Source organism: Anolis carolinensis, unplaced genomic scaffold (genome assembly GCF_035594765.1).
Source record: "Anolis carolinensis isolate JA03-04 unplaced genomic scaffold, rAnoCar3.1.pri scaffold_9, whole genome shotgun sequence".
Classification (NCBI taxonomy): domain Eukaryota; kingdom Metazoa; phylum Chordata; class Lepidosauria; order Squamata; family Dactyloidae; genus Anolis; species Anolis carolinensis.
The window spans coordinates 5,077,147-5,104,756 of NW_026943820.1; the positions used below are offsets into that span (position 1 = coordinate 5,077,147).

General features: G+C 41.9%; 1 protein-coding gene across 1 annotated transcript in view; it reads left to right on the forward strand.

Moving 5' to 3' along the window:
- tango6 (transport and golgi organization 6 homolog) overlaps positions 1–27,610 on the forward strand; it is a 54,588-nt gene that overhangs the window by 16,301 nt on the left and 10,677 nt on the right. The window contains exons 9-15 of the mRNA XM_062961506.1: positions 495–674; positions 3,455–3,590; positions 9,521–9,706; positions 15,154–15,291; positions 18,203–18,697; positions 18,840–18,897; positions 25,637–25,789. Of these exons, the coding sequence (XP_062817576.1) occupies positions 495–674; positions 3,455–3,590; positions 9,521–9,706; positions 15,154–15,291; positions 18,203–18,697; positions 18,840–18,897; positions 25,637–25,789 (1,346 nt within the window). The remainder of the gene's footprint in view (positions 1–494; positions 675–3,454; positions 3,591–9,520; positions 9,707–15,153; positions 15,292–18,202; positions 18,698–18,839; positions 18,898–25,636; positions 25,790–27,610) is intronic.

Below are 27,610 nucleotides of genomic sequence, written 5' to 3' on the forward strand. Positions count from 1 at the left end.
TATTATATTATTAGCATAGCACAATACTGGCAATAAATTACCATATTGTACTATATCTATATATTGTAATATTATTAATAGTATTACATGCAATATATAATATATAATTAATATTATTATATTGCATTATTATTATATTGTACTACAAAATAATATTATTAATATTATACAAAAATGGAGGACTCGGCGGGCTTACCATCTGGATGAAACATGAGAAAGGGGGCATGTGCCTGAGAAGTATCAGTCTAACCATCAGGAGAGACAGGCAAACAAAGAGGGCAATGGGGAGAGGGCTTTCCCTGCCAACTAATTCAATTATCTCCTTATTGAAGACTAGAAACTTGTGCAGGGTGTGGTTGAGTTCCAACACTGTCCGTTTCGACCAATATAGAACCAATATAGGTGACTTCTCATGAGCCCATCCCTAACACAAAGGGCATGGATGGTCTGGTGCCTGGCTCTCTTCACTCACATCCGGACTTATTTCCCTGCAGCACTCCATGTCAGGAGATCCTGCTCTGGTTCCTAGAGAAGAGCGAGAGGCAGGAGGCCCTCTCCGTCCTGGAAGGATTGGCGCAGATGAGAAGATCCTCCGTGCGTTTGCCCCCTCTGCTCTGCCAGTTCCAAGTCGGCAGCGAAGGCGGCGTCATGGCTGCCGTCAAAGCGGATCTCAGGTGAGGAACGACCAGTAGCATATCACAAGAGAGCTTGTTGGGATGAGATGCCTACTCCTTTCTATGGCTGTAGGTAGACAGCATCCCCCTAAGATCTGATCTGAAAGGAGACAGAGTCCTCATAATAATAATAATAATAATAATAATAATAATAATAATAATAATAATAATAATAATAATAATAAACTTTATTTATATACCGCCCTATCTCCCGGATGGGACTCAGGGCCGTTTACAGTCATAAAAGCAAAAACAAACATTACATAACAACATAATACACATTATTAAACAAAGTAAAATAATACAATTATAACAATAAATCACACTTACATGCAGTAGAGTCTCACTTATCCAAGACTCGCTTATCCAAGGTTCTGGATTATCCAATGCATTTTTGTAGTCTATGTTTTCAATATATTGTGATATTTTGGTGCTAAATTCGTAAATACAGTAATTACAACATAACATTACTGCGTATTGAACTACCTTTTCTGTCAAATTTGTTGTATAACATGATGTTTTGGGTATAATAATAATAATAACAACAACAACAACAACAACAACTTTATTTTTATACCCCGCCCCATCTCCCCGGAGGGACTCGGAGCGGCTTAAATGGGGCCGTGCCCGACATAAAATACAGCAACAACGATAAAACAGTAAAAACAATTTTTCACATCAATAAGACATCAACATCAATAAAACAGTCATAAAAATCAATGTACTGCATAAAATATTAAAACGGGAGGCTAAAAACAGATCTGGGCCAAAGTGCAGAAAGACATCACATGGGAGAGGTAGTCCTCAGAAGTTGCTTCTTCACTGGACACATTAGATTTCAGCAAATAATCTTCTGTGAATGCGTGCTGGTGCCATCCATTGTGAGGTGTTGAACCCATGTGTGAACTCTGGGAAATGGTGGCTTGGAAGGAAAAAGCTGGCCCCTTGAGATGGAGCGATAAAAGCGGAGTGCTTTTGTGAGCTTCCTGGTGGCTCTGTGCCTTTCAATGCTCTCTCAGCCAGAGGCTCAGGTGACTGAAACCAGAAACCGCATTATATTTGGCCGCACGGTAGACAGGTTGAGGCTGAGGTTTTTGGTTTCAAGATGCCAGCAAGCAAAGAGAAGGGAAATGCCTGGCACTGAAAACTAAATGCCAAGCCTGCAAAGTTCTATTATTATTATTATTATTATTATTATTATTATTATTATTATTATTATTATTATTATCATTTTATTATGACACAGCAAACAAGATAGATATGCTGGATTTCGTATCACAAAATCACAAGTCGAACACTTCCCAAGTGTCTAAGACTGTGTGATGTATTTTCGGATGATGCGTGCAGATCCCAGCAGGGTGGTTTTTTGCAGCTGGCAGATCGTGATTTTGTCAATGTCTACTGTTTCCAAATGCCGGCTGAGATCCTTTGGCACAGCACCCAGTGTGCCCATCACCACCGGGACCACCTGCACTGGTTTCTGCCAGAGTCTTTGAAGTTCAATCTTGAGGTCCTGATAGCGGCTGAGTTTTTCCTGTTGTTTTTCGTCAATGCAACTGTCACCTGGGATGGCGACATCTATGATCCAAACCTTTTTCTTTTCCACAACTGTGATGTCTGGTGTGTTGTGTTCCAGAACTTTGTCAGTTTGGATTCGGAAGTCCCGCAGTATCTTTGCGTGCTCATTCTCCAATACTTTTGCAGGTTTGTGATCCCACCAGTTCTTTGCTGTTGGGAGGTGGTACTTGAGGCACAAGTTCCAATGGATCATTTGCGCCACATAGTTGTGCCTCTGTTTGTAGTCTGTCTGTACAATTTTCTTACAGCAGCTGAGGATATGATCAATGGTTTCATTGGTTTCCTTGCACAGTCTATTATTATTATTATTATTATTATTATTATTATTATTATTATTACTTGAAACACAACAAGACAAGTCCACAGCAGACACTCTGTTGTTGTTTTTGTTGTTGTTGTTATAGCATTTCTACCCCGCCCTTCTCACCCACAAGGGGGACTCAGGGCGGCTTACAAATATGAAACACGTATTTGTGAATTCACAATTCATTACAATTTGAATTAATTATATTAAAACATTCATATAAATATTATCATCATCATCATATTTATTTCTGTCCTGCCTTTCTCCCCATAGGAACCTGGCAGTTAACAAATAAGCACACCTGATAAAAAAATTAAAATAAGACTGATACAAATATATACACACACACATATATAAGTTTCTCCTTAACATTAAATCCAGTCGTGTCCGACTTTGGGAGTTGGTGCTCATCTCTATTTCTAAGCCAAAGAGCCGGCGTTGTTCATAGACACCTCCAAGGTCATGTGGCCACAGGCATGACTGCATGGAGCGCAGTTTCCTTCGTGCCAAAGTGGTACCTATTGATCTACTCACATTGGCATGTTTCCAAACTGCTAGATTGGCAGAAGCTGGGGCTAATAGGGGGAGCTCACCCCCACTTTTCTGTCAGCAAGTTCAGCATCTCAGCAAAGTTTAAATAACAGTTGATGTACAAGAAATACCATTAAAATAGCATTCAAAGCCATCATATCCTGTTCATGGTGTTGAGAGCCGGTCTCCTACCTGTTGGCTGTAAGAGTTGAGGGAAGTACAGATGCATCTACACCGGTTTTCCCCAAACTTTGGTCCCAGAATTTTTTATTGTTGGCCAAGGTAGCTGGTGCTTTTGGGAGCTGAAGTCCAAAATATCTGGAGCACCAAAGGTTGGGTATTAATCCTTTACTCTCCTGCTTTGCAGCCCTGACAAAGATGAAGACGAGGCTCTCTACCAGAAGGTTTCCTCTGAGCAGTGGCGGCTGGAGCAGCTGGTGGGCTTGCTGTCCCATTGCCAGAGCAGCGGCCTGGCCGGAGACTTCTTCCTCCGCTGCCTGAAGGTGGGTGTCTCTGGAAAAGGGGCCCGGAATTAGGCAGAGAGGTTCTGGGACTCTCGGGTTCAGAGTGAAGGAGGTCCATTCAAGGGTGGGTGTCCTTGGACAGAACATCTTTGCTACGGGGATAATGGGAGTTTATTTATTTATATTTATTTATTAGCAACATTTATATCCCACCCTTCTCACCCCGAAGGGGACTCAGGGCGGCTTACAAGCTATATATACTGTATATACTCAAGTATAAGCCTAGTTTTTCAGCCCTTTTTTTAAGACTGAAAAAGCCCCCCTTGGCTTATACTCGGGTGAGGGTCCTGGTTGGCTTATATTTGGGTCAGCTTATACTCGAGAATATATGGTACATATATTATTTTTCTCTGTTATTATTGGTATTATTACATTTATTATTTTTCTTTATTATTGTTGATACTATCACATTTATTTTACTCTATTTTTATTATTATTAATAATAATACATTTATTATTTATAATAATAATAATAATAACTTTATTTTTATACCCCGCCCCATTTCCCCGAAGGGACTCGGGGCGGCTTACATGGGGCTTGCCCGATAAAACAATCAAATATCAAAACACAGCAATAAAACAGTTATCCAATAAAAACATAAATTACAGTAAAAACAATAGTTAAAATCAACATAAAACATACAATATTAACACTGGAGACTAATTCATATTTCACTCTGATCTTATTATTATTGCATTTATTATTTTACTCTCTTTATTATTACTTGTATTATTTTCCTATATTTATTATTATTATTATTATTACATGCAATATTTTACTCTATTATTATTAAAAGGATACATAAGCACATTTCCATTGAAGAAGATGAGAATAATGATTTGATCAGAGTTGGACAGTCTTATCTTAAATTTGAGCTTTATGTAAATATTCAAAAACATTTAACCTACTGATGCCTCAATTAATGTAATTTTATTGGTATCTATTTTTATTTCTGAAATTTACCACCCTCGGCTTATACGGAGTCAATGTTTTCCCAGTTTTTTTGTGGTAAAATTAGGTGCCTCAGCTTATATTCGAGTATATATGGTACTACGCTGTTTCCCAGAAAATAAGACATCTCCAAAAAATAAGACCTAGTAGAAGTTTTGCTGAATTGCTAAATATAAGGCCTCCCCCGAAAGTAAGACCTAGCAAAGTTTTTGTTTGGAAGCATGCCTGCTGAACAAAACACCAGAGCATGCAGGATTGGTAAATGTACGTACTATAGATGGCTGTACATGGAAATAATGGTATTAACAAGAAATTCTTGATAGGATTCACAGTTTGGCTGGTTATTCTGGTTTGTGATGACAGCTACTGTACAGTATATAATAAATGTTCAATTTTTTGTTCAACAATAAATGTGAATTCTTCTTCATGGAAAAATAAGACATCCCCTGAAAATAAGACCTAGCACATCTTTGGGAACAAAAATTAATATAAGACACTGTGTTATTTTTGGGGAAACACGGTACAATAAATTACTTTATTAGTATAGTACAATATAAGCACTACATAAGCATTATATATTATTGTACGATACGACTATATTGCAATATTATTAGTAATATTGCATGTAATATAAATATCATCAATTATTATTATTGTAGTTCACCCTGCATCCAGAGAGCACTGTGAACCCCACCGATGCATAATCTGGATTTATAATATTGGTGGGGTTTGAAGGGGCAATGACAGGATTATGGGAATTGTAGTTCACACACTTCCAGAGAGCCCTGTGAATCCCATTGATGATGGATCTGAACTAAACTTAGCACACAGACCCATTGTGACCAACTTAAAATATTGTTGGTTTGAGAGGATGTGTGGCCCTGGATGATGGGAGTTGTAGTTCACCCATTTCCAGAAAGCACTGTGAACCGCCTGACGACATTGATGAAGACAAAAATGCCCTTCGATCCTTTCACTCAGAGATGGAGCATTTGTCTACATCTCAGGCGGAAGCAGCATTTTACTAGGAGTTTGGGGAGAGGGCAACCTGTGAAAATCTAGAGTTTCTGCTTTTTTGCTTTTTTAAGAGTGTTTTCAGGCTTTGGAGCCCCCGGTGGCTCAGTGAGTTAAACTGTAGAGTTGCTGAACTTGCCGACCGAAAGGTCAGCAGTTCAAATGTGGGGAGCAAGATGAGCTCCCACTGTTAGCCCTAGCTTCTGCCAATCTAGCAAACATGCAAATGTGAGTAGATCAATAGGTACCGCCCCCACTGTTAGCCCTAGCTTCTGCCAATCTAACAGTTTGAAAACGTGCAAATGTGAGTAGATCAATAGGTACCGCCCCCACTGTTAGCCCTAGCTTCTGCCAATCTAGCAAACATGCAAATGTGAGTAGATCAATAGGTACCGCCCCCACTGTTAGCCCTAGCTTCTGCCAATCTAGCAGTTTGAAAACGTGCAAATGTGAGTAGATCAATAGGTACCGCCCCCACTGTTAGCCCTAGCTTCTGCCAATCTAACAGTTTGAAAACGTGCAAATGTGAGTAGATCAATAGGTACCGCCCCCACTGTTAGCCCTAGCTTCTGCCAATCTAGCAAACATGCAAATGTGAGTAGATCAATAGGTACCGCCCCCACTGTTAGCCCTAGCTTCTGCCAATCTAACAGTTTGAAAACGTGCAAATGTGAGTAGATCAATAGGTACCGCCCCCACTGTTAGCCCTAGCTTCTGCCAATCTAGCAAACATGCAAATGTGAGTAGATCAATAGGTACCGCCCCCACTGTTAGCCCTAACTTCTGCCAATCTAGCAGTTTAAAAACGTGCAAATGTGAGTAGATCAATAGGTACCGCCCCCACTGTTCGCCCTAGCTTCTGCCAATCTAGCAAACATGCAAATGTGAGTAGATCAATAGGTACCGCCCCCACTGTTAGCCCTAGCTTCTGCCAATCTAGCAGTTTAAAAACGTGCAAATGTGAGTAGATCAATAGGTACTGACTCCATGCAGTCATGCCAGTGGCCGCATGATCTTGGAGGTGTCTATGGACAACGCTGGCTCTTCGACTTAGAAATAGAGATGAGCACCAACCCCCAGAGTTGGACTGGACTTAATGTCAGGGGGAAACCTTTACCTTTACTTTTCTGGCTTTGGAGCTTCACTTTTCGAAAACCCAGGCTCCAAGGTGAGGCCGGGTTAAGCCCTCTTCCCCTGGGGCTGTTGTGTCAACAACAGGATGTTTGAAGTCTAATGGAAGGGTTTACAGCTGCGCTAATCCACCCATCCATTGCCAGAGGAAAGGGGCTTTCCGGTTCCCATCTCCGTTTGTTTGTGTGTCTGTCTGTCTCCACCCAGCCGGGTTTTCTTCCAGATCCTATCTGCCTGTTCTCAGGGGTTCGGTTACCGAAAAGCACTTAACTCTGTGATTTATAGGATGCCGGATCCTGAGGAAAAATCAGAAAATTAACCTAATGCCTATACATATCTCCTGTTAAAAATCCAGTCCAGAGTCTAGAATTTCTTTCCAAGCCTTAAGTGCTTGATTTGTGAGCAATTCTCTGCTGGTTCTCTTTCGTAGACGTTTCCGAGGCAAAGTAAGGCAAGGACTCTCTGATGCTGAAGATGTTGTTGGACTTCATATCCCACCATATTTATTTATTTACTACATTTATATCCTGCTCTTCTCAGAGCGGCTTACAAATCAAATGCACATACAATATATTGTTAGCATAGCACAATATAAGCATTAAATTACTATATATTGTACTATATCATTATCTGGTAATATTATTAGTAATGTTACATTTAATATATAATATATAATTAATATTATTATATTGTATTAGTAGTAGTATAATATTGTATTCTATTATAATATTATTATCAATATTATATCTATATCATACTCTACTGATGGGACCTGGAGTCCAGCAACAACAGGACAGCAATGGCCTGCTATGTGGAACGAAGCAGAGGCTTTGACTCCAGGAAAAGGGATAATTTCATTGGACCTCAAGGGTCTTCTTGTGACTCTTCACCTACTTATCTACCTTTCTTCCTTCATTCTTCCCTTCCTTTCTTCCTCTATATCTTCCTTTTGAATAGCCTTGGCCCCTTTTAAACCTCCGAAGCCGGTTTCCCAAATGAAGTTTATTTATTTATTTATTTACAGTATTTATATTCCGCCCTTCTCACCCCAAAGGGAACTCAGAGCGGATTATAGTGAACACATATATGGCAAATATTCAATGCCAACAGACAAACAACATATATAGACAGACACAGAGGCATTTAACATTTTTTTTCCAGCGTCACGATTCCGGCCACAGGAGGAGCTGTTGCTTCACTGTCCACTAGTGGCTGTACTTCCTCATTCCTTTCCTCGTGTTTTGCTGGCAGTTTTTCTGATGTTGTAAATTAGTTAAATTAGCCTCCCGCATAAAGCGTACCTAAATTTCCCTACTTGACAGATGCAACTGTCTTTCGGGGCTGCATAGGTCAACAGCAAGCCGGGCTATTTTATGGTCGGGGGCTTAACCCGACCCGGGCTTCGAACTCATGACCTCTTGGTCAGTAGTGATTTATTGCAGCTGGTTACTAGCCAGCTGCGCCACAGCCTGGCAAAGGGGCAAAGAGATGAAAGACACAACAGACTTCACAATATTTTGCAAAATAGTGACCTGCGGGCAGCATGAAAAGGAGCAGCTCGGTTGGGGTTTTACAGAATTTCCAAGGAAATTTCACACCTCCCAAAATCCTTTTTCCCAGGCTCTCTTTCCTTTCCTTTCTTCTTTCATCCTCCCATAGTACTTTTGATCAGATGCTTATCAAAACAGTTCAGGAAAGCACAATTTCCCGATGATAGTCATTCAATATATCAATATACCATCTGGGCCTTTTTGAAGCTCATATTTGTTCCAATCGATCAAAATCAAACTATTTATTTATTTATTATTTATGTGTTTGCATTTTGATGTTTCTCTATGTTTTATTGTTTTATCTGGGCTTGGCCCCATGTAAACCGTCCCAAGTCCCTTCGGGGAGGTGGAGGTGGGGTATAAAAATAAAGTATTATTATTATTATTATTATTAATTATTATTCTCCACCTTCCTAATGCCGCAACCCCTTAATACAGTTCCTCATGTTGTGGAACATTAAATTATTTTCATTGCGGCTTCGTAACTGTACTTTTTATTTATTTATTTATTCATTTCCAATATTTATATCCCGCCCTTCTCACCCGAAGGGACTCAGGGCGGCTTACAACACTGACACAATTAGATGCCTATACAAAATCAATCAACAGTACATAAAATCAGTTAAAAAACAATTAAATACAATATAAAATTACAGTATATAAATTTAAAATATATATATGCTCAGATCTGTTCATCTGAAAACCTCGTGCCTTATCCATAAGTCAGTCTGTGTCATCTTTATCGTTTATTCGTTAAAAGCCTGGGCACATAACCATTTTTAGGGCTCTTCTATTTTTTCTACTGTTATGAATCATAATGTAAATGTCTGTTATGCAGGATGGCCCAAATTTGGCACAAATATCCGATACGCCCAAATTTGAATACTGGTGGGGTTGGGAGGGGATTGTTTTTGTCATTTGGGAGTTGTAGTTGCTGGGATTTATAGTTCACCTACATTCAAAGAGTACTCTGAACTCCACCTGCGATGGAATTAAACCAAACTTGGCTCACAGAACTCCCATGACCAACAGGAAATACTGGAAGGGTTTGGTGGGAGTTTGGGAGTTGTAGTTCACCTACATCGAAAGAGTTTGAGGACCCAAACAATGATGGATCTGGACCAAACTTGGCACAAATACTCAATGCGGTCAAATGTGAACACTGCTGGAGTTTGGGGAAAGTAGACCTTGACATTTGGGAGTTGTAGTTGCTGAGAGACAAGATTCAGGGCCTCATTCTCCTTCCCCTCTTTCTGTGGCAGGAGCTGACCCTCGTGGCTGGTCAAGGGGCTTCCGACATGTCCCCTGCCTGTCCCCAGAACCCCCTGGACCTGGAGCATTGCTGTGGGACCTCCATGGAGCGCCAGGAGAGGCAGCTGCGGGGGCTGCAGTTGGTGGCCATGCTCTGCGAGAGCCTCTCCGAGAAGCTCTTTACAGACGTCACACAGGTGAGTCCAGGCCAGAAGGGCCATGCCAATACCTTTTTATCAAACATTGTTTATTCCCATCCCAAAAAATTACGATATATTTATAAACAAGTACAGTCATACATTATCAAACCAAACATAAATAGGCTGCTGTGAGTTTTCCAGGCCATATGTCCATGCTCCAGAAGCATTCTCTGCTGAATTTGTCCACACCTATGGCAGGCGTTCTCAGAGGTTGTGAGGTGTCAGGGAATAGGCAACTACAACTGATTGATGAGCAAGGTCTCACCTCTGCTCACCCGTCAGACCACTCTGCAAACGGCGAAAATGGCACCGACCAAGAACGACAACTTTGTTGCTTTTATCTGCTGAATCCCAGCGGCACTGAAGCTTTATTTACAACAATATTTACGGTGCTAAATTCCAAAGCTGTCAGGACACATGTTGTGTCCTCAAGATCAAACATGGAGATTCACCGTCTCTCAGAGTCCGTTCTCTGTACACAGAAGCACCTCCTCTGAATTCCACAGCCTGTGATGCATCTTCCTGTCAGGTAGCACAAACGGAAGTCTCTGTTCATTTGCCCTTCCAGCAATCAATCAGGGCTTGCTGCAATTAACCTCTTGACTGCTGGAATGCTTGCCGGAACAAAATACATACGCTTTCACAGCAACAATAGATTAAACATTTCACTCCATATCACAAAAACACTAACACGAGGTCTGTTGGAAAGTAGGCAAGTGAGGTTTATATACCTGTGAAATGATGTCCAGGATGGGAGGAAGAACTCTTGTCCATTGGAGGCAAGTGTGAATGTTGCAATTGATCCTCTTGATTACCATTGAATAGCCTTGCAGCTTCAAAGCTTGGTTGCTTCCTGCCTGGGGCAATCCTTTGTTATTGAGGTGATTAGCTGGCCCTGATTCTTTCATGTCTGGAATTCCCCTGTTTTGGACTGTTATTCTTTATTTACTGTCCTTATTTTTAGAGTTTTTTAAATACTGGGAACCAGATTGTGTTCATTTTCATGGCTTTAATGGTGGGAATAAAGGGAGGGAAGAAGGAAGGAAAAATAGAAGGAATGAAGGAAGGGAAGAAGGGAATAAGGAAGGGATGGAGGGAGGGAGGGAGGAAAGATGGGAGGAAGACGAGGGAGAGAAGAAGAAAGGAAAATGGATGGATGGATGGATGGATAGATGGATGGAAGGCAGGAAGGAAGGAAGGAAGGAAGAAAAGGGAGAGAGGGAGGGAGGGAGGGAAGAAGGGAAGATGGATGGATGGAAGGAAGGAAGGAAAACGGGATGGAGGAAAGATGGGAGGGAGGGAAGAAGGAGGGAAAGAAAAGAGGGAGGAAATATGGGAGGAAGAAAAGGGAGAGAAGAAGAAAGAAAAGATGGATGGAAGGAAGGAAGGAAGGAAGGAAGGAAGGAAGGAAGGAAGGAAGGAAGGAAGGAAGGAAGGAAGGAAGGGAAGGAGGGAGGGAGGGAAGAAGGAAGGAAGGAAGGAAGGAAGGAAGGAAGGAAGGAAGGAAGGAAGGAAGGAAGGATGGATGGAAGGAAAAAGGGATGGAGGAAAGATGGGAGGGAGGGAAGAAGGAAGGAAAAGAGAGAGGGAGGAAAGATGGGAGGAAGAAAAGGGAGAGAAGAAAGGAAAGATGGATGGAAGGAAGGGAAGGAGGGAGGGAGGGAAGAAGGAAGGAAAAGAGAGAGGGAGGAAAGATGGGAGGAAGAAAAGGGAGAGAAGAAGAAAGGAAAGATGGATGGAAGGAAGGAAGAAAAGGGAAGGAGGGAGGGAGGGAAGAAGGGAAGATGGAGAGATGGATGGAAGGAAGGAAGGAAGGAAGGAAGGAAGGAAGGAAGGAAGGAAGGAAGGAAGGAAGGAAGGGAAGGAGGGAGGGAGGGAGGGAAGAAGGAAGGAAAAGAGAGAGGGAGGAAAGATGGGAGGAAGAAAAGGGAGAGAAGAAAGGAAAGATGGATGGAAGGAAGGGAAGGAGGGAGGGAGGGAAGAAGGAAGGAAAAGAGAGAGGGAGGAAAGATGGGAGGAAGAAAAGGGAGAGAAGAAGAAAGGAAAGATGGATGGAAGGAAGGAAGAAAAGGGAAGGAGGGAGGGAGGGAAGAAGGGAAGATGGAGAGATGGATGGAAGGAAGGAAGGAAGGAAGGAAGGAAGGAAGGAAGGAAGGAAGGAAGGAAGGGAAGGAGGGAGGGAGGGAGGGAAGAAGGAAGGAAAAGAGAGAGGGAGGAAAGATGGGAGGAAGAAAAGGGAGAGAAGAAAGGAAAGATGGATGGAAGGAAGGGAAGGAGGGAGGGAGGGAAGAAGGAAGGAAAAGAGAGAGGGAGGAAAGATGGGAGGAAGAAAAGGGAGAGAAGAAGAAAGGAAAGATGGATGGAAGGAAGGAAGAAAAGGGAAGGAGGGAGGGAGGGAAGAAGGGAAGATGGAGAGATGGATGGAAGGAAGGAAGGAAGGAAGGAAGGAAGGAAGGAAGGAAGGAAGGGAAGGAGGGAGGGAGGGAGGGAGGGAAGAAGGAAGGAAAAGAGAGAGGGAGGAAAGATGGGAGGAAGAAAAGGGAGAGAAGAAAGGAAAGATGGATGGAAGGAAGGGAAGGAGGGAGGGAGGGAAGAAGGAAGGAAAAGAGAGAGGGAGGAAAGATGGGAGGAAGAAAAGGGAGAGAAGAAGAAAGGAAAGATGGATGGAAGGAAGGAAGAAAAGGGAAGGAGGGAGGGAGGGAAGAAGGGAAGATGGAGAGATGGATGGATGGATGGATGGAAGGAAGGAAGGAAGGAAGGAAGGAAGGAAGGGAGGGAGGGAGGGAGGGAGGGAAGAAGGAAGGAAAAGAGAGAGGGAGGAAAGATGGGAGGAAGAAAAGGGAGAGAAGAAAGGAAAGATGGATGGAAGGAAGGAAGAAAAGGGAAGGAGGGAGGGAGGGAAGAAGGGAAGATGGAGAGATGGATGGAAGGAAGGAAGGAAGGAAGGAAAGAAGGAAGGAAGGAAAGAAGGAAGGAAGATAGGGAGGGAGGAAAGATGGGAGGAAGAAAAGGGAGAGAAGAAGAAAGGAAAGATGGATGGAAGGAAGGAAGAAAAGGGAAGGAGGGAGGGAGGGAGGGAGGGAAGAAGGGAAGATGGAGAGATGGATGGAAGGAAGGAAGGAAGGAAGGAAGGAAGGAAGATAGGGAGGGAGGAAAGATGGGAGGAAGAAAAGGGAGAGAAGAAGAAAGGAAAAATGGATGAAAGGAAGGAAGAAAAGGGTAGGAGGGAGGGAGGGAAGAAGGGAAGATGGATGGATGGATGGAAGGAAGGAAGGAAAGAAGATAGGGAGGGAGGAAAGATGGGAGGAAGAAAAGGAAGAGAAGAAGAAAGGAAAGATGGATGGAAGGAAGGAAGGAAGGAAAGAGGGAGGGAAAAAGGAAGAAACAAACAAAGAAAAGAAGACAGTAAAGATAGAAAAAAGAAAGAAAGACGGGCGGGAGGGAAGATGGAGAGAAGAAAAGGAAGGAAGGAAAGGAAGAGTCAGGGGAGAGAGTGAGTCTGTTTTGGGTGCAAAACTTCCTTGGAGAGAGAGAGCCTCAAGGCACCAAAGTCTCTGCCTGTCTGCATCCGGAGCAGACTTGCTGAGTGCACCAAACCCCATAATCTCTGGGCTGCTTTGTCTCTGGCTCCGATAATTAGGGAGCTCTGAAGCTTGTCAAGGAAGGTACTCATTGTCCAGCTCGGAAACCTGTTGTTTATTTCTGGGAGGTGGCTGCTTATGTTATTAAGTGCTGCTCCTGCCAGGGCCACTCCACCTCTCCCTCGAAGGATCCCCTCCGATGCACCTGGTTGAGTTCATCCTTCCACCAAAGTCCCACTTAAAGGGCCCCTTTCATTCAGAAGAAGGAGCGATGGAGCAAAAGCGAGTGAACAAACAAGAGCACTTTGAATTTGTTTCTGCCAGAGCTGGGACTGCACCTCCCAGAATCTGTAGAAACATTTGGCATTTATCGCAGAGTAGAGTGCAGCATAGCCAGTGCTACACATGAGCTTATGGGAAAGGAACAGGAGAGAAAAGACGCAGAGTGATGCTCTGTCAAGGTTTAAGAAAAGTCAAAATTTTTATTGGGTTGCTGTGAGTTTTTCGGGTTGTATAGCCATGGTCCAGAAGCATTCTCTCCTGATGTTTCACCCACATCTATGGCAGGCATCTTTAGAGATGGTGAGTTCTGTTGGAAACTAGGCAAGTGGGGTTTATATATCTGTGGAATAATGTTCAGATATGCCTTCGACAACACATGAATTTTTTATTGTTTCAAGTCATGCATCTCAGATAAAATACATAGCTTTGGTACAATAATCCTTAAAGCTCCAACATGCTCCTTTCCCAAACAAAGGTGTTATAAAAGCACATGAAAGGGTTCTCGGAAGAAGAAAGGTGAAGTGACCCTTCCATGCAGGCAGGAAACAAAACACCTTGAGTGACATAGATCTATGAAACGAGGGGCCAAACAAGGCATCAGGCATAGACACCACAGGGCTCTCTCTGTCCTTAATGGCTCTAGATACAAGCATTGAGGTTTCTTCTTTTCCAGCGCCTTGGTCTGAAGTAAGTAGCTTTCCTTTTGGCCTTTTGGAAAAGTCAGAGAGGGTCTTGGGTGGGGAGAGAGACCCTTTTAATGCACCCCAGGCCAATTTCCTGCCTGTCCTTGCCATGAAATAGGGCTTACTCCCAATTTCCCAGGATCATCTCAACTGGATCCAGGATTGGCATCAGCTGGATATCAGTTGCCAATTTCTGCCCAAGACTGCCAGCTTTCCCTTGGTTGTCCATTGGAAAAACCATTGACCTTCCCATTTATTAGGGTGCTGCTGCTGGAAGATGTTGGGCAGTGATTCCAAAGGGTTGTTGTATGTTTTCCGGGCTGTATGGCCATGTTCTAGAAGTATTCTCTCCTGGCGTTTCACCCACATCTATGGCAGGCATCCTCAGAAGTTGTGAGGTATGGTATTGTATGTGAGGTTGTGAGGAAGGTTCATATATATCTGTGGAAAGTGATTCCAAAGGGTTGTTGTATGTCTTTCGGGCTGTGTGATTCCAAAGTTTGATTGTATGAGCAAGCCCCTGGTTATAACCCTGTTTGTTCAGTTCCTCGTGTTTACAACTTTATCAGTTCCTCGTGTTTACAACTTCTACAAGGTGCACTTTACCCAGTTCATTATTACAACTTGTCATTTTTAATTTCATGTTTTATTCAGTTTGTTTTTTCTTTGTAGGTTAATGTTTGAATTTTATAATTGTGTAGTTTTTTGTCTATGAATGTATTTTATATTGTTATTGTTTTTATCCTGGGCTTGGCTCATGTAAGCCGCTCCGAGTCCCCTTCGGGCGAGATGGAGGTGGGGTATAAAAATAAACATATTGTTATTATTATTATTTGAGAGCTTGGCAGTCATTCAGCAAATGACACTGTCATCTTGTTTTGCGTCTCTCTTTGTCCAGGTTGTGGAGTTTGTGGCCGCGACTTTGCAAAGGGCCTCCGCAAGCCTTTCCGGCGGCTCCGGGGCCACCTCCGTGGAAGACCAGACGCTCAGCATGGCCATGGGGTTGGTGGCTGCCGTGATGGGGGGCGCAGTACAGGTGAGCCGGGGTCACGAGCTTTGGCCTCAAGGCGGGTTTGCTGCTGTGAAGCCCATGGGGTGAGTGAGGGTGGCCTCGGGGAAATCCCTTCAGCTCCCTTTCTTCGCCAAGACTTTGAGAATCAAGTCTGCGCTTGCCTAAGTGGATCCCAGGCACAACTTTCTTTCTCCCTTCCCTTTCTTCTCGCCCTCCTGCTGGCACCTTGTGCTCCTGAAGTCTAATTTCGCGTTTCTAGAAATACTTTATGGCAGTTTTTGGCTGACAGTGCTTCAGGTTTGAATGCAGAGGGCTCTGAATAAATACATTATTATTATTACAGAGTCTCACTTATCCAAGCTAAACGGGCCAGCAGAACCTTGAATAAGCGAATATGTTGGATAATAAGGAGGGATCAAGGAAAAGCCTATTAAACATCAAATTAGGTTATGATTTTACAAATTAAGCACCAAAACTTCATGTTATACAACAAATTTGACAGAAAAAGTAGTTCAATGCGCAGGAATGTTATGTTGTAATGACTGTATTTACGAATTTAGCACCAAAATATCATGATATATTGAAAACATTGACTACAGAAATGCCTTGGATAATCCAGAACCTTGGATAAGCAAGTCTTGGATAAGTGAGACTCTACTGTATTATTATTATTATTATTATTGTTATTATTATTACTACTATTATTATGGAGCCCCCGGTGGCCAAGGGGATAAAAGCCTAGTGACTTGAAGGTTGGGTTGCTGACCTGAAAGCTGCCAGGTTCGAATCCCACCCGGGGAGAGTGCAGATGAGCTCCCTCTATCAGCTCCAGCTCCATGCGGGGACATGAGAGAAGCCTCCCACAAGGATGATAAAACATCAAAACATCAGGGCGTCCCCTGGGCAACATCCTTGCAGACAGCCAATTCTCTCACTCCAGAAGCAACTCCGGTTGCTCCTGACACGAAAAAAAAAACTATTATTATTACTGTTGTTGTTGTTCTTCTTATTATTATTGTTGTTGGCTTGCTGTGAGTTTTCCAGGCTGTCTGGCTATGTTCCAGAAGCATTCTCTCCTGACCTTTTGCCCACATCTATGGCAGGCATCCTCAGAGGTTGTGAGGTCTGTTGGAAACTCAGCAAGTGGGGTTTATATATCTGTGGAATGTTTAGAATGGGAGAAAGAACTCTTGTCTGTCCGAGGCAAGTGTGAATGTTGCCAAATGACCATCTTGATTAGCATTGAATGGCCTTTCAGCTGTAACACCTGGCTGCTTTCTACCTGGGGGGGGGATCTTTTGTTGGGAGGTGTTAGCTGGCTCTGATTGATTCAGGTCTGGAATTCTCCAGTTTTTCTGAGTTTGTTCTTTATTTACTGTCCTGATTTTAGAGTTTTTTAATACTGGTAACCAGACTGTGTTCATTTTCATGGTTTCCTCCTTTAGAGTCCTTTCAACTCTTGGAATACTATATAGGTTTCCTAAGAGTCCAGTGCAGTCTCCTTCTCTGGAGGCTTTTAAGTAGAGACTGTCGACGGGTGCTTTGATTATGTTTTCTTCCATGGCAGGAGGGGGTTGGACTGGATGGCCCCTGGGGTTCCCTTCCAACTCTATGATTCTGTACCCTGAAGATTTGAGTTCAGAAGGAAAGGGGCTACTCTGTGTTTGTGGGATTTTTTTAATAGACATGCTTATTAACAGCACAAAGTCCAGAATCTTTGAGTAGAGGCTGCATGGCCATCTGTTGGGAAGGCTTTGATGGTGTCTTCCTGCCTAGCAACCCATGCTTATTCCAAGACCCTGCATCCTTCCTCCTTCCAGGCTGATTAGGAAAATCTCCCCAATTCTTTTCCCATCTGCAGTTTGCAACTTTCTGCCCAGGGGCCTGATTTTATCTCCTCCACTTAGATTCTTCTCTCTTCTTTTTTTCGACACACCTATAACGGAAGGAAGCATCCTTCTTCTAATACTTCCTCCCAAAGCCTAGGGGAAAATTCTCAGGAGGAGCCCTAGTTGCCCTCTTGCCTTTCAGACATAGATTGTAGAATTATAATAGTAATAATAATAATAACAGCACCATAGAATCCTAGAGTGCAAAGAGACCCCAAGGGCCATCCAGTACAACACCCTTCTACCAAGCAGGAAAGACACAATCAAAACACTCCCAACAGTCTCTGAATAATAATAATAATAATAATAATAATAATAATAATAATAATAATAATAATAGAACCATAGAATCCTAGCGTGCAGAGAGACCCCAGGGGCCATCCAGTCCAACATCTTTCTGCCAGGCAGGAAAGACACAATCAAAGCACTCCCAACAGTCTCTGCTTAATAATAATAATAATAATAATAATAATAATAATTATTATTATTATTATTATTATTATTATTATTATTATTATCATTATCAAACCATAGAATCCTAGAGTGCAAATAGACCCCAGGGGCATCCAGTCCAACACCTTTCTGCCAGGCAGGAAAGACACAATCAAAACCCTCCCAAAAGTCTCTGACTAATAATAATAATAATAATAATAATAATAATAATAATAATAATACAAAATCCAGCATGTCTATCTTGTTTGCTATGTCATAATAAAATAATAATAATGATAATAGTGATAATAGCGATAATAGTGATAATAATAATAGAACTATAGAATCCTAGAGTGCAAAGAGACCCCAGGGCCCATCCAGTCCAACACCCTTCTGCTAGGCAGGAAAAAAACTATCAAACCCTCTGAACAGATGTCCATCCAATCTATTTTGAATCATAGAATCCTAGCGTTGGAAGGGGCCTCCATAGGCCATCCAAGCCAACCCCTTTCTATCAAGTTGGAATCCACAATCAAAGCCCTCCTGACAGATGGCCATCCAGCCTCTGCTTCGAAACTTCCATTAATTTTTTCCCTGTTGGTTCTCTCCTTTAGCTGAAATCGGCCGACTTTGCTGCCCTGAAGCGCTTGGTGCCCCTCTTGGAGGAGGTCTCCCACCTTCACCCGGAGCCGGTCATCCAGGAACTCGCCGCTGACCTGCGCATCACCATTTGCACCCACGGCGCCTTCTCCGCAGGAACCGTCTCCTCCGCTGCGCAGACCACCCTGGGAAAAAGATGCGCAGAAGCAGAAGCTCATACGAACAGAGAGCCCTCTGAAAAGCCTGAAAGTGACATCGCTGCATCCAGGCTGCTTCCACCACCAAAGGCTACAGAGAATAGATCGGCTTCTCCGAAGACACACCTTGCTGCAAAGTCCATGCCCGAAGCAAGGGACTCTGGTCCTCCAGCCACAGTGGACTTTCAGGAGCTCCTCCTGTCGGCTTATGATCCGGACATCCCGACCCGAGCGGCCACTCTCCGTACGCTTTCCCGCTTGATAGAGCAAAGGGACCCAGAGGCCCTGAAGACTCAAGAGACGCTGCTCAAGGTAGGTGGACTTCCTTGGCGGGGTTAGGGGAGTGTTGTTCCTTTCCATCAAGGATATGCATTTAGCATTGCTGAGGCTGATTGTGTGGCCTTTAGGGGCAAACATTCCTCCTGACCACAGGTCTTAATCTTTCCCTTTCCAGGTTTTCACAGAAAACCTAGAACATGAGGACTCCTTTGTATATCTCTCTGCCATCCAAGGTGAGTGGCTAGATTCCGGCTATTTGTCTCAAGATTTGGGAAAAACAAATAAAAAGTCTGGGGTTGTTGTATGTTTTCCGGGCTGTATGGCCATATTCCAGAAGCATTCTCTCCTGACATTTCGCCCACATCTATGGCAGGCATCCTCAGAAGTTGTGAGGTATGGTATTGTATGTTTGTCCATATCCCACAACCTCTGAGGATGCCTGCCATAGATGTGGGCAAAACGTCAGGAGAGAATGCTTCTGGAACATGGCCATATAGCCTGGAAAACATACAACAACCCTGTGATCCCGGCCATGAAAGCCTTCGACAACACAATAAAAGGTCTTCTCCTTGCAGATGGAGTGTCAATAAACCAAGACAGCGTTTAGCCTTTACTAAGAAATGTGCTTAATCTTTAACAAGATGGGTGAAGTACAGTAGAGTCTCACTTATCCAACACTCGCTTATCCAACATTCTGGATTATCCAACGCATTTTTGTAGTCAATGTTTTCAATATAACGTGATATTTTGGTGCTAATTTTGTAAATACAGTAATTACAACATAACATTACTGCGTATTGAACTACTTTTTCTGTCCAATTTGTTGTATAACATGATGTTTTGGTGCTTAATTTGTAAAATCATAACCTAATTTGGTATTTAATAGGCTTCTCCTTAATCTCTCCTTATTATCCAACATATTCGCTTATCCAACGTTCTGCCGGCCCGTTTATGTTGGATAAGTGAGTCTCTACTGTAGTTGGAAGGGGCCATATTTTCCTGCCCAAGCATTTCATGCTTGGCTTTGCTTCAGTATTATTATGATTAGTAGTATTGTATGTATTTATATTCCTCTTTTTTCTCTCTCAAAGGAGTCTCAAACATTTTTTCTCTCTCAAAGCATGGGTTTTGCCATGCTTTTGTAAGTGAGGGATGCTTCTTCTGATGTGCCAAATGCTGCTCTTGGCACATGGAGCAAGCTTGCAAAAGTTGGGCAATGAGTGAGTCAGACATCAGGGATTGCGAAAATTTATTTATTTATTTGCTACGTTTATATCAAGGAGCCCCTGTGGCAAAGTGCGTTAAAGCACTGAGCTCGAGACCGAAAGGTCCCAGGTTCAAACCCGGGGTGCGGAGTGAGCGCCCGCTGTTAGCTCCAGCTCCTGCCAACCTAGCAGTTCGAAAACATGCCAATGTGAGTAGATCAATAGGTACCGCTCCGGCAGGAAGGTAACGGCGCTTCATGCAGTCATGCCGGCCACATGACCTTGGAGGTGTCTACGGACAACGCCGGCTCTTCGGCTTAGAAATAGAGATGAGCACCAACCCCCAGAGTCAGACATGACTGGACTTAACGTCAGGGGAAACCTTTACCTTTTACCTTACGTTTATATCTCGCCCTTCTCACCCTGTAGGGGACTCAGAGCGGCTTACAAATTATATGTACAATATATTACCTTATTAGCATAGCACAATATTAGTGTTATATATTACTATATTGTACTATACTACTATACTGTAATATTATTAGTGATATTACATGTAATAATAACCAGGAGGTCATGAGTTTGAGGCGGCTCAGAGCCTATGTTTGTTTGTCTTTGTTCTATGTTGAAAGGCATTGAATGTTTGCCTGTATGTGTAATGTGATCCGCCCTGAGTCCCCTTTGGGGTGAGAAGGGCGGAATATAAATGCTGTAAATAAATAAATAAATAAATAAATAATATATTTATTTATTTCCAATATTTCTATCCCGCCCTTCTCACCCAAAGGGACTCAGGGCGGCATACAATTGGCAACAGTTCAATGCCGACACATCATTAAAACAACAACATATAAAAATGTATAATTAATATTATTGTATTATTATTAGTAGTATTATATTGTATTACATTATAATATCAATATTATATGTACAGTATGTACAATATAATATATATTATTGTATATTACATTATATATTATATTATATTGTACATTATAATATTATCGATATATGTATGTACAATATATTATATATTATATTGTATAATATAATATTACATTAAAAAATATATATATATATAGCATAGCAAAATAAGTGCGCTGTCAGCACAACACAAAAAGTCATGGAGAAAATGAAGCGAATGCATTGTCTTCTCCTTAAAAAGTCCCTTTGCTGCCAGTTTGCACCTTGAGTTTCATCAATGGAAACCTCTGCTGTTTCTTGGGCTGAAGGGAAGGCCTTCCATTTCATTGCCCAATGGAGAGTCTCCCTGATCCTTGCAGCACTTTATTTCATCACTTTGTAAGATAGAAATGAGTCATAGACAAGCCTTTCCCTACTCCCCAAAAAGGCAGATTGGAGGCATTGGCAGGTCTCAGCCAGTCTGGGCCTGGGCAGCTTAAATCATAATGCCAGCCAAGGTGCACTGGCAATTTGCTTTCTTGCAGGTGATTCCTGGCACTTTGCACGTATCCCACGTCCACTTTTAAAAACAATAATGATAGTAATAGTAATAGTAGTAGTAATTATAATTATAATTATATGTTCTTTATATCCCGCTTTTCTTCCTAATGGGACCCAAAGCAGCTCACAACATAATACAATACAAATCATAAAATGTAAAAAAAAAAATCACACAAAGCACAACAATGTCCGGAAATAAAACATAAATAAATATTAAGCATTCAAAACATTAAAAACCAATTACAAATATTATGGAAAGCCATCAATTTAATAGAATATTTCGCTCAGACATTGATGATAAACAACAAAATTAAGAGAAGTCTCTACAAAATAATAATAATAATAATAATAATAATAATAATAATAATAATAATAATGAAATCCAGAATATATATCTCATCTGCTGTATCATACAACGTCGTTGTGTCAATAATAATAATAATAATAATAATAGACCTCAAGATTGACCTCAAGATTGAACTTCAAAGACTGTGGCAGAAACCAGTGCAGGTGGTCCCGGTGGTGATCGGCACATTGGGTGCCATGCCAAAAGATCTCAGCTGGCATTTGGAAACAATAGACATTGACAAAATTGCGATCTGTCAACTGCAAAAGGCTACCCTACTGGGATTTGCACGCATCATCCGAAAATACATCACACAGTCCTAGACACTTGGGAAGTGTTCGACTTGTGATTTTGTGATACGAAATCCAGCATGTCTACCTTGTTTGCTGTGTCATACAATATAATAATAATAATAATAATAATAATAATAATAATAATAATAATAATAAATACGAAATCCAGAATATATATCTCATCTGCTGTATCATACTATGTCTTTGTCATAATAATAATAATAATAATAATAATAATAATAATAATAATAATAGACAGATATTAACAGGTTCATGGAGAAATAGAGCTATATAACCAAAGACGCCTAAGAGTTGGATCCCAAAAACCATCCAATACATCATCATCATCATCATCATCATCATCATCATGTATTTATACCCCGCTTTATCTCTGTTAAAGGTGACTCAAAGCGGCTAACAATAAAAACCAATGGAGAAGGAGGAAGAGGAGGATTTCCTCTGCTGAACTTAAGGGCCAATTGGACTTCATAGCTGCAGCCGAAATAATAAGATGCCTTTACATCTGTAGACTAGAGTTCACAGCAGCTACCGTGTTTCCCCGAAAATAAGACAGTGTCTTATATTAATTTTTGCTCCCAAAGATGCACTAGGTCTTATTTTCAGGGGATGTCTTATTTTTCCATGAAGAAGAATTCACATTTATTGTTGAACAAAAAAAATGAACATTTATTATATACTGTACAGTAGTTGTCATCATAAACCAGCATAACCAGATAAACTCTGAGTCTTATCAAGAATTTCTTGTTACTACCAATATTTCCATGTACAACACTTTATGGTACGTACATTTACTGATCCTGCAAGCTCTGATGTTCTGTTCAGTGGGCATGGTCCCAAACAAAAACGTTACTAGGTCTTACTTTCGGGGGAGGCCTTATATTTAGCAATTCAGCAAAACCTCTACTAGGTCTTATTTTTTGGGGATGTCTTATTTTAGGGGAAACAGGGTATCTAGCCAGCGTCCTCCATGGCAGGGGATGTTCAGATTCCACCTGAACATCAGGAAGAACTTCCTCACTGTGAGAAGGGCTGTTCGACAGTGGAACTCTCTCCCCGGGGCCGTGGTGGAGGCTCCTTCCTTGGAGGCTTTTAAGCAGAGGCTGGATGGCCATCTGTCGGGGGTGCTTTGAATGCGATTTCCTGCTTCTTAGCAGGGGGTTGGACTAGATGGCCCATGTGGTCTCTTCCAACTCTACTATTCTATGATTCTATGATTCTAGGGGATGCTGGGAGTGGCAGTCTATTGCAAGGAAGCACACATTTGGAGTGTGCTATTCGAATGTGGTGATCGATGCAGCAAGATAGCAGAGGTGCTTTGTTTGAGGAAGATGGGCTTGCCCAAGGCAATGCCAAGGAAAAGGGGCAGCAGCTGGCACCCCTTTCATGGGGCTGAACTATCCATAAATGCCGACTTTCCCAACCAGTTGTTGCTTTTGATCACGGAGCATCTCCTCTCCCTTACAGATCAAAGCACTCACAGGAGCCAGGCGTAGAACTCAAAGCCTGGGGTCACCACCTGAGGCCATGAAGTGCATCTTTCCTCAAACAGAGCGGCCATTGACACGCTCCAGGAGGCTTTGGCGAGCGTCGAGCCGGAAACGCTTAAGCCATAATTAGCCAGGGATGTAAGCGATAGCCGTGGGGAAGGAAGGAGCAAGGCCTTTGGAGCACAGAAGAACCCATATCTGCAGAAACATCCATGAAATGCCTGCCCTTCTCATGGAGGGACCTTGTCCTATCCTCCACTGACCCTTATGGGCACCTCCTGCCCTTTGGCTTCATGTATTTTGAATGATAGAATCCTAGAGTTGGAAGGGACTCCCAAAGGCCATCCAATCCAACACCCTTTTGCCAGGAAGGAAGGCACAACGAGTGAACCAACCTATCAATTTTAGAATCTTAGGTTAAGGGGATTTTTTTAATGGTATATGTTGTAATTTATTGATTTGTTTTATTTATTTATTTACTTACTTACTTACAGTACAGTAGAATCTCACTTATCCAACGTTCTGGATTATCCAACGCATTTTTGTAGTCAAATGTTTTCAAAACATCGTGATGTTTTGGTGCTAAATTCGTAAATACAGTAATTACTACATAGCATTACTGCGTATTGAACTACTTTTTCTGTCAAATTTGTTGTAAAACATGATGTTTTGGTGCTTAATTTGTAAAATCATAATCTAATTTGATGTTTAATAGGCTTTTCCTTAATTCCTCCTTATTATCCAACATATTCGCTTATCCAACGTTCTGCCAGCCCGTTTATGTTGGATAAGTGAGACTCTACTGTATTTATATTCCGCCCTTCTCACCCCAAAGAAGACTCGGGGCGGATCACATTGCACACATATAAGGCAAACATTCAATGCCATAACATAGAACAGAGACAGAGACAGACACAGGCACGGTCTAGCCTCGAACTCATGACCTCTTGGTCAGATTGATTTGTTGCAGCTGGCTGCTATCCAGCCTGTGCCACAGCCCAGCCTATATATGGTTTATGTAGTGTGTGTGCAATTTCTGCGCAATTTGTGTATTTGGTTTATGATGTTTTTTATTTGAAATTATATGTAATGTAATTTCTATTTTTAACCATTGTACACCGCTTTGAATCCCACCCATGGGAGAAAATCGGCAGAAAAATACATATAATAATAATAATAATAATTAATAATATTTATTAATTTTATTAATTTCCCCTATTTATATCCTGCCTTTCTCTACCCTGAAGGGGACTCAAGGCGGCTTACATATGGCAATTATTCAATGCCTTAAACACATCATCATCATCATCATCATCATCCCAGAGTTCAAATGGACCCCAAGGATCATCTAGTGCCTTCTGTTAGGCGATAACAACAACAACAACAACAATAAATCCCAGAGTTCAAATGGACCCCAAGGGTCATCCAGTGCCTTCTGTTAGGCGGTAATAATAATAATAATAATAATAATAATAATAACAACAACAACAACAACAACAACAACAACAACAACAACAACAACAATAATCCCAAAGTTCATATGGACCCCAAGGGTCATCTAGTGCCTTCTGTTAGGTGGTGGTAATAATAATAATAATAATAATTTAAAAAAAATCTCAGAGTTCAAATGGACCCCAAGCGTCATCCAGTAACTTCTGTTAGGCGGTAATAATAATAATAAAAATAATAATATTAATAACAACAACAACAATAATCCCAGAGTTCAAATGGACCCCAAGCATCATCCAGCGCCTTCTTTTAGGCGGTAATAATAATAATAATAATAATAATAATAATAATAATAATAATAACAACTTTATTTTTATACCCTGCCTCCATCTCCCCAAAGGGACTCCAGGCGGCTAACATGGGGTTAATTACAACAAAACAAGATAAAGTTCATACAAGACACAGGACAAAATCCAGTAAAAATGCTTATACAATCACATAGTGAAAAAAAACATAATAACAATAACATTATAAAGCAGAGTATAAAAACAATACAAAAGGAAAATTAAACAAGGGCAAGCTCGTAAGGCACTATCCGATCCTTCCTGACAGATGGCCATCCAGAGACTGTTTGGGGCTGGTTCAGGCACTTGCATCAGCCCCTTGGAAGTCAGTCCGAACTACAACTTTCTTTTGTGTTCCTCCAGGCATGGCCTTGCTGTCGGACGCCTTCCCAGACCGAGTCCTACCCTGCTTACTGGCCCAGTATGGCAGCCCACAGCCCGGCGCCCCGAAAGCGGCAACAGTGGAGACCAGGATGAAAGTGGGGGAGGCCCTGATGCGGGTCACGCGGAGGCTGGGTGAGTTGGCCATTCATCTGAATCTTCATGATGAACAACACAGGGAGATGGGTCTGCTTAACTTGGAGAAAGACAGGTTGAGTGGTGCTTTGATGGCCACCTTGAAATACACAAAGACGGAGCGAGCTTGTTCCTCCAGAAACCCAGCAGGAAAGGGCAACCACACTCAGCTGATAGGACCAAGGTTGGAATATTTGTGGTTGTTCAGCTCAAGAAATAAAAGGGAGGCAAGGGAGATATTTTCCCTCAAGAAGCCAGACAAGAAGGTTATTGTTCTTCCCGTTCCGTCACACCTGAACGCAGTGACCTTCCGCCCCGGTAGAACGGAGCAACCCCAAGGGACGGAGGAAAAAATACACCAAACGTTTGGGACTTTTTAGAGTTGGGAAAACAAAGGTGAGCCCGGGGAGGTGCATATACAGTCTCTTATGGCATAAAGAAAATGGAAAAGGGAGAACTTTTTAGTTTCATGATACAGTAGAGTCTCATTTATTCAAGCTAAACGGGCCGGCTGGTCACTATAGTGTTATATTGTGTTTTAATTTGTTTTTATATCTGAATGTTATGATGATACTGTTTTTATTTATTTTGGCTTTAACTTGTCACATTTTGTTTCTGTTTTGGGCTTGGCCCCATGTTAGCCGCCCCAAGTCCCTTTAGAAAAATAATAATAATAATAATAATAATAATAATAATAATAATAATTATTATTATTATTATTATTATTATTATTTTATTATTATGACACAGTAAACAAAATAGATATGCTGGATTTCGTATAAAAAAATCACAAGTCGAACACTTCCTAAGTGTCTAGGACTGTGTGAGGTATTTTCGGATGATGCGTGCAGATCCCAGTAGGGTGGCCTTTTGCAGTTGGCAGATCGTAATTTTATCAATGTCTATTGTTTCCAAATGCCGGCTGAGATCTTTTGGCACAGCACCCAGTGTGCCGATCATCTTAAGGTCCTGCTAGTGGCTGAGTTTTTCCTGTTGTTTTTCATCAATGCGACTGTCACCTGGGATGGCAACATCAATGATCCAAACCTTTTTCTTTTCCACAACTGTGATGTCTGGTGTGTTGTCTTCCAGAACTTTGTCAGTCTGGATTCGGAAGTCCCACAGTATCTTTGCGTGCTCATTTTCCAATACTTTTGCAGGTTTGTGATCCCACCAGTTCTTTACTGCTGGGAGGTGGTACTTGAGGCATAAGTTCCAATGAATCATTTGGGCCACATAGTTGTGCCTCTGTTTGTAGTCTGTCTGTGCGATTTTCTTCTTCTTCTTCTTCTTCTTCTTCTTCTTCTTCTTCTTATTATTATTATTATTATTATTATTATTATTATTATGCCACAAGATGTAGTAATGGCTGCCCACTTAAAGATGGGGTCATTGGTGACTAGTGGCCTGGGTGGCTCCATAACCCATCTAGTATTGTCTTCAAAGGTCTTCCTTTCACCTTTGCTTCAAGATGGTTTTGCTCAGGCATCCATCAATCTCTTGGGAAGCGTGGGAAGCGGCTGTCAGTTTTGGACCCGTCCCAATTGCCAGCCTCTCTGTGGAAGACTCAGATGCCCCGCCAAGGACGAGGTCCCAGCCCTCTTTGCAAAGGGCAATGAGGTGCATTGCAATGGGAAAGGGTGACTTCGAGTCAGGGGGAGTGACTCACCTTTTCCCCCAAGGCCTAGGCTTCCATTTGAAAGCATTGACTTGCATTGTCTTGGCTTCACTTCCCTGTAATTGGACCTTCAGAGGGATTTGCCCCTTTGCTTCCTGGCAAACCTACCTGGCAAGGAACCTTTTCCAGGGTTTTGCATGATT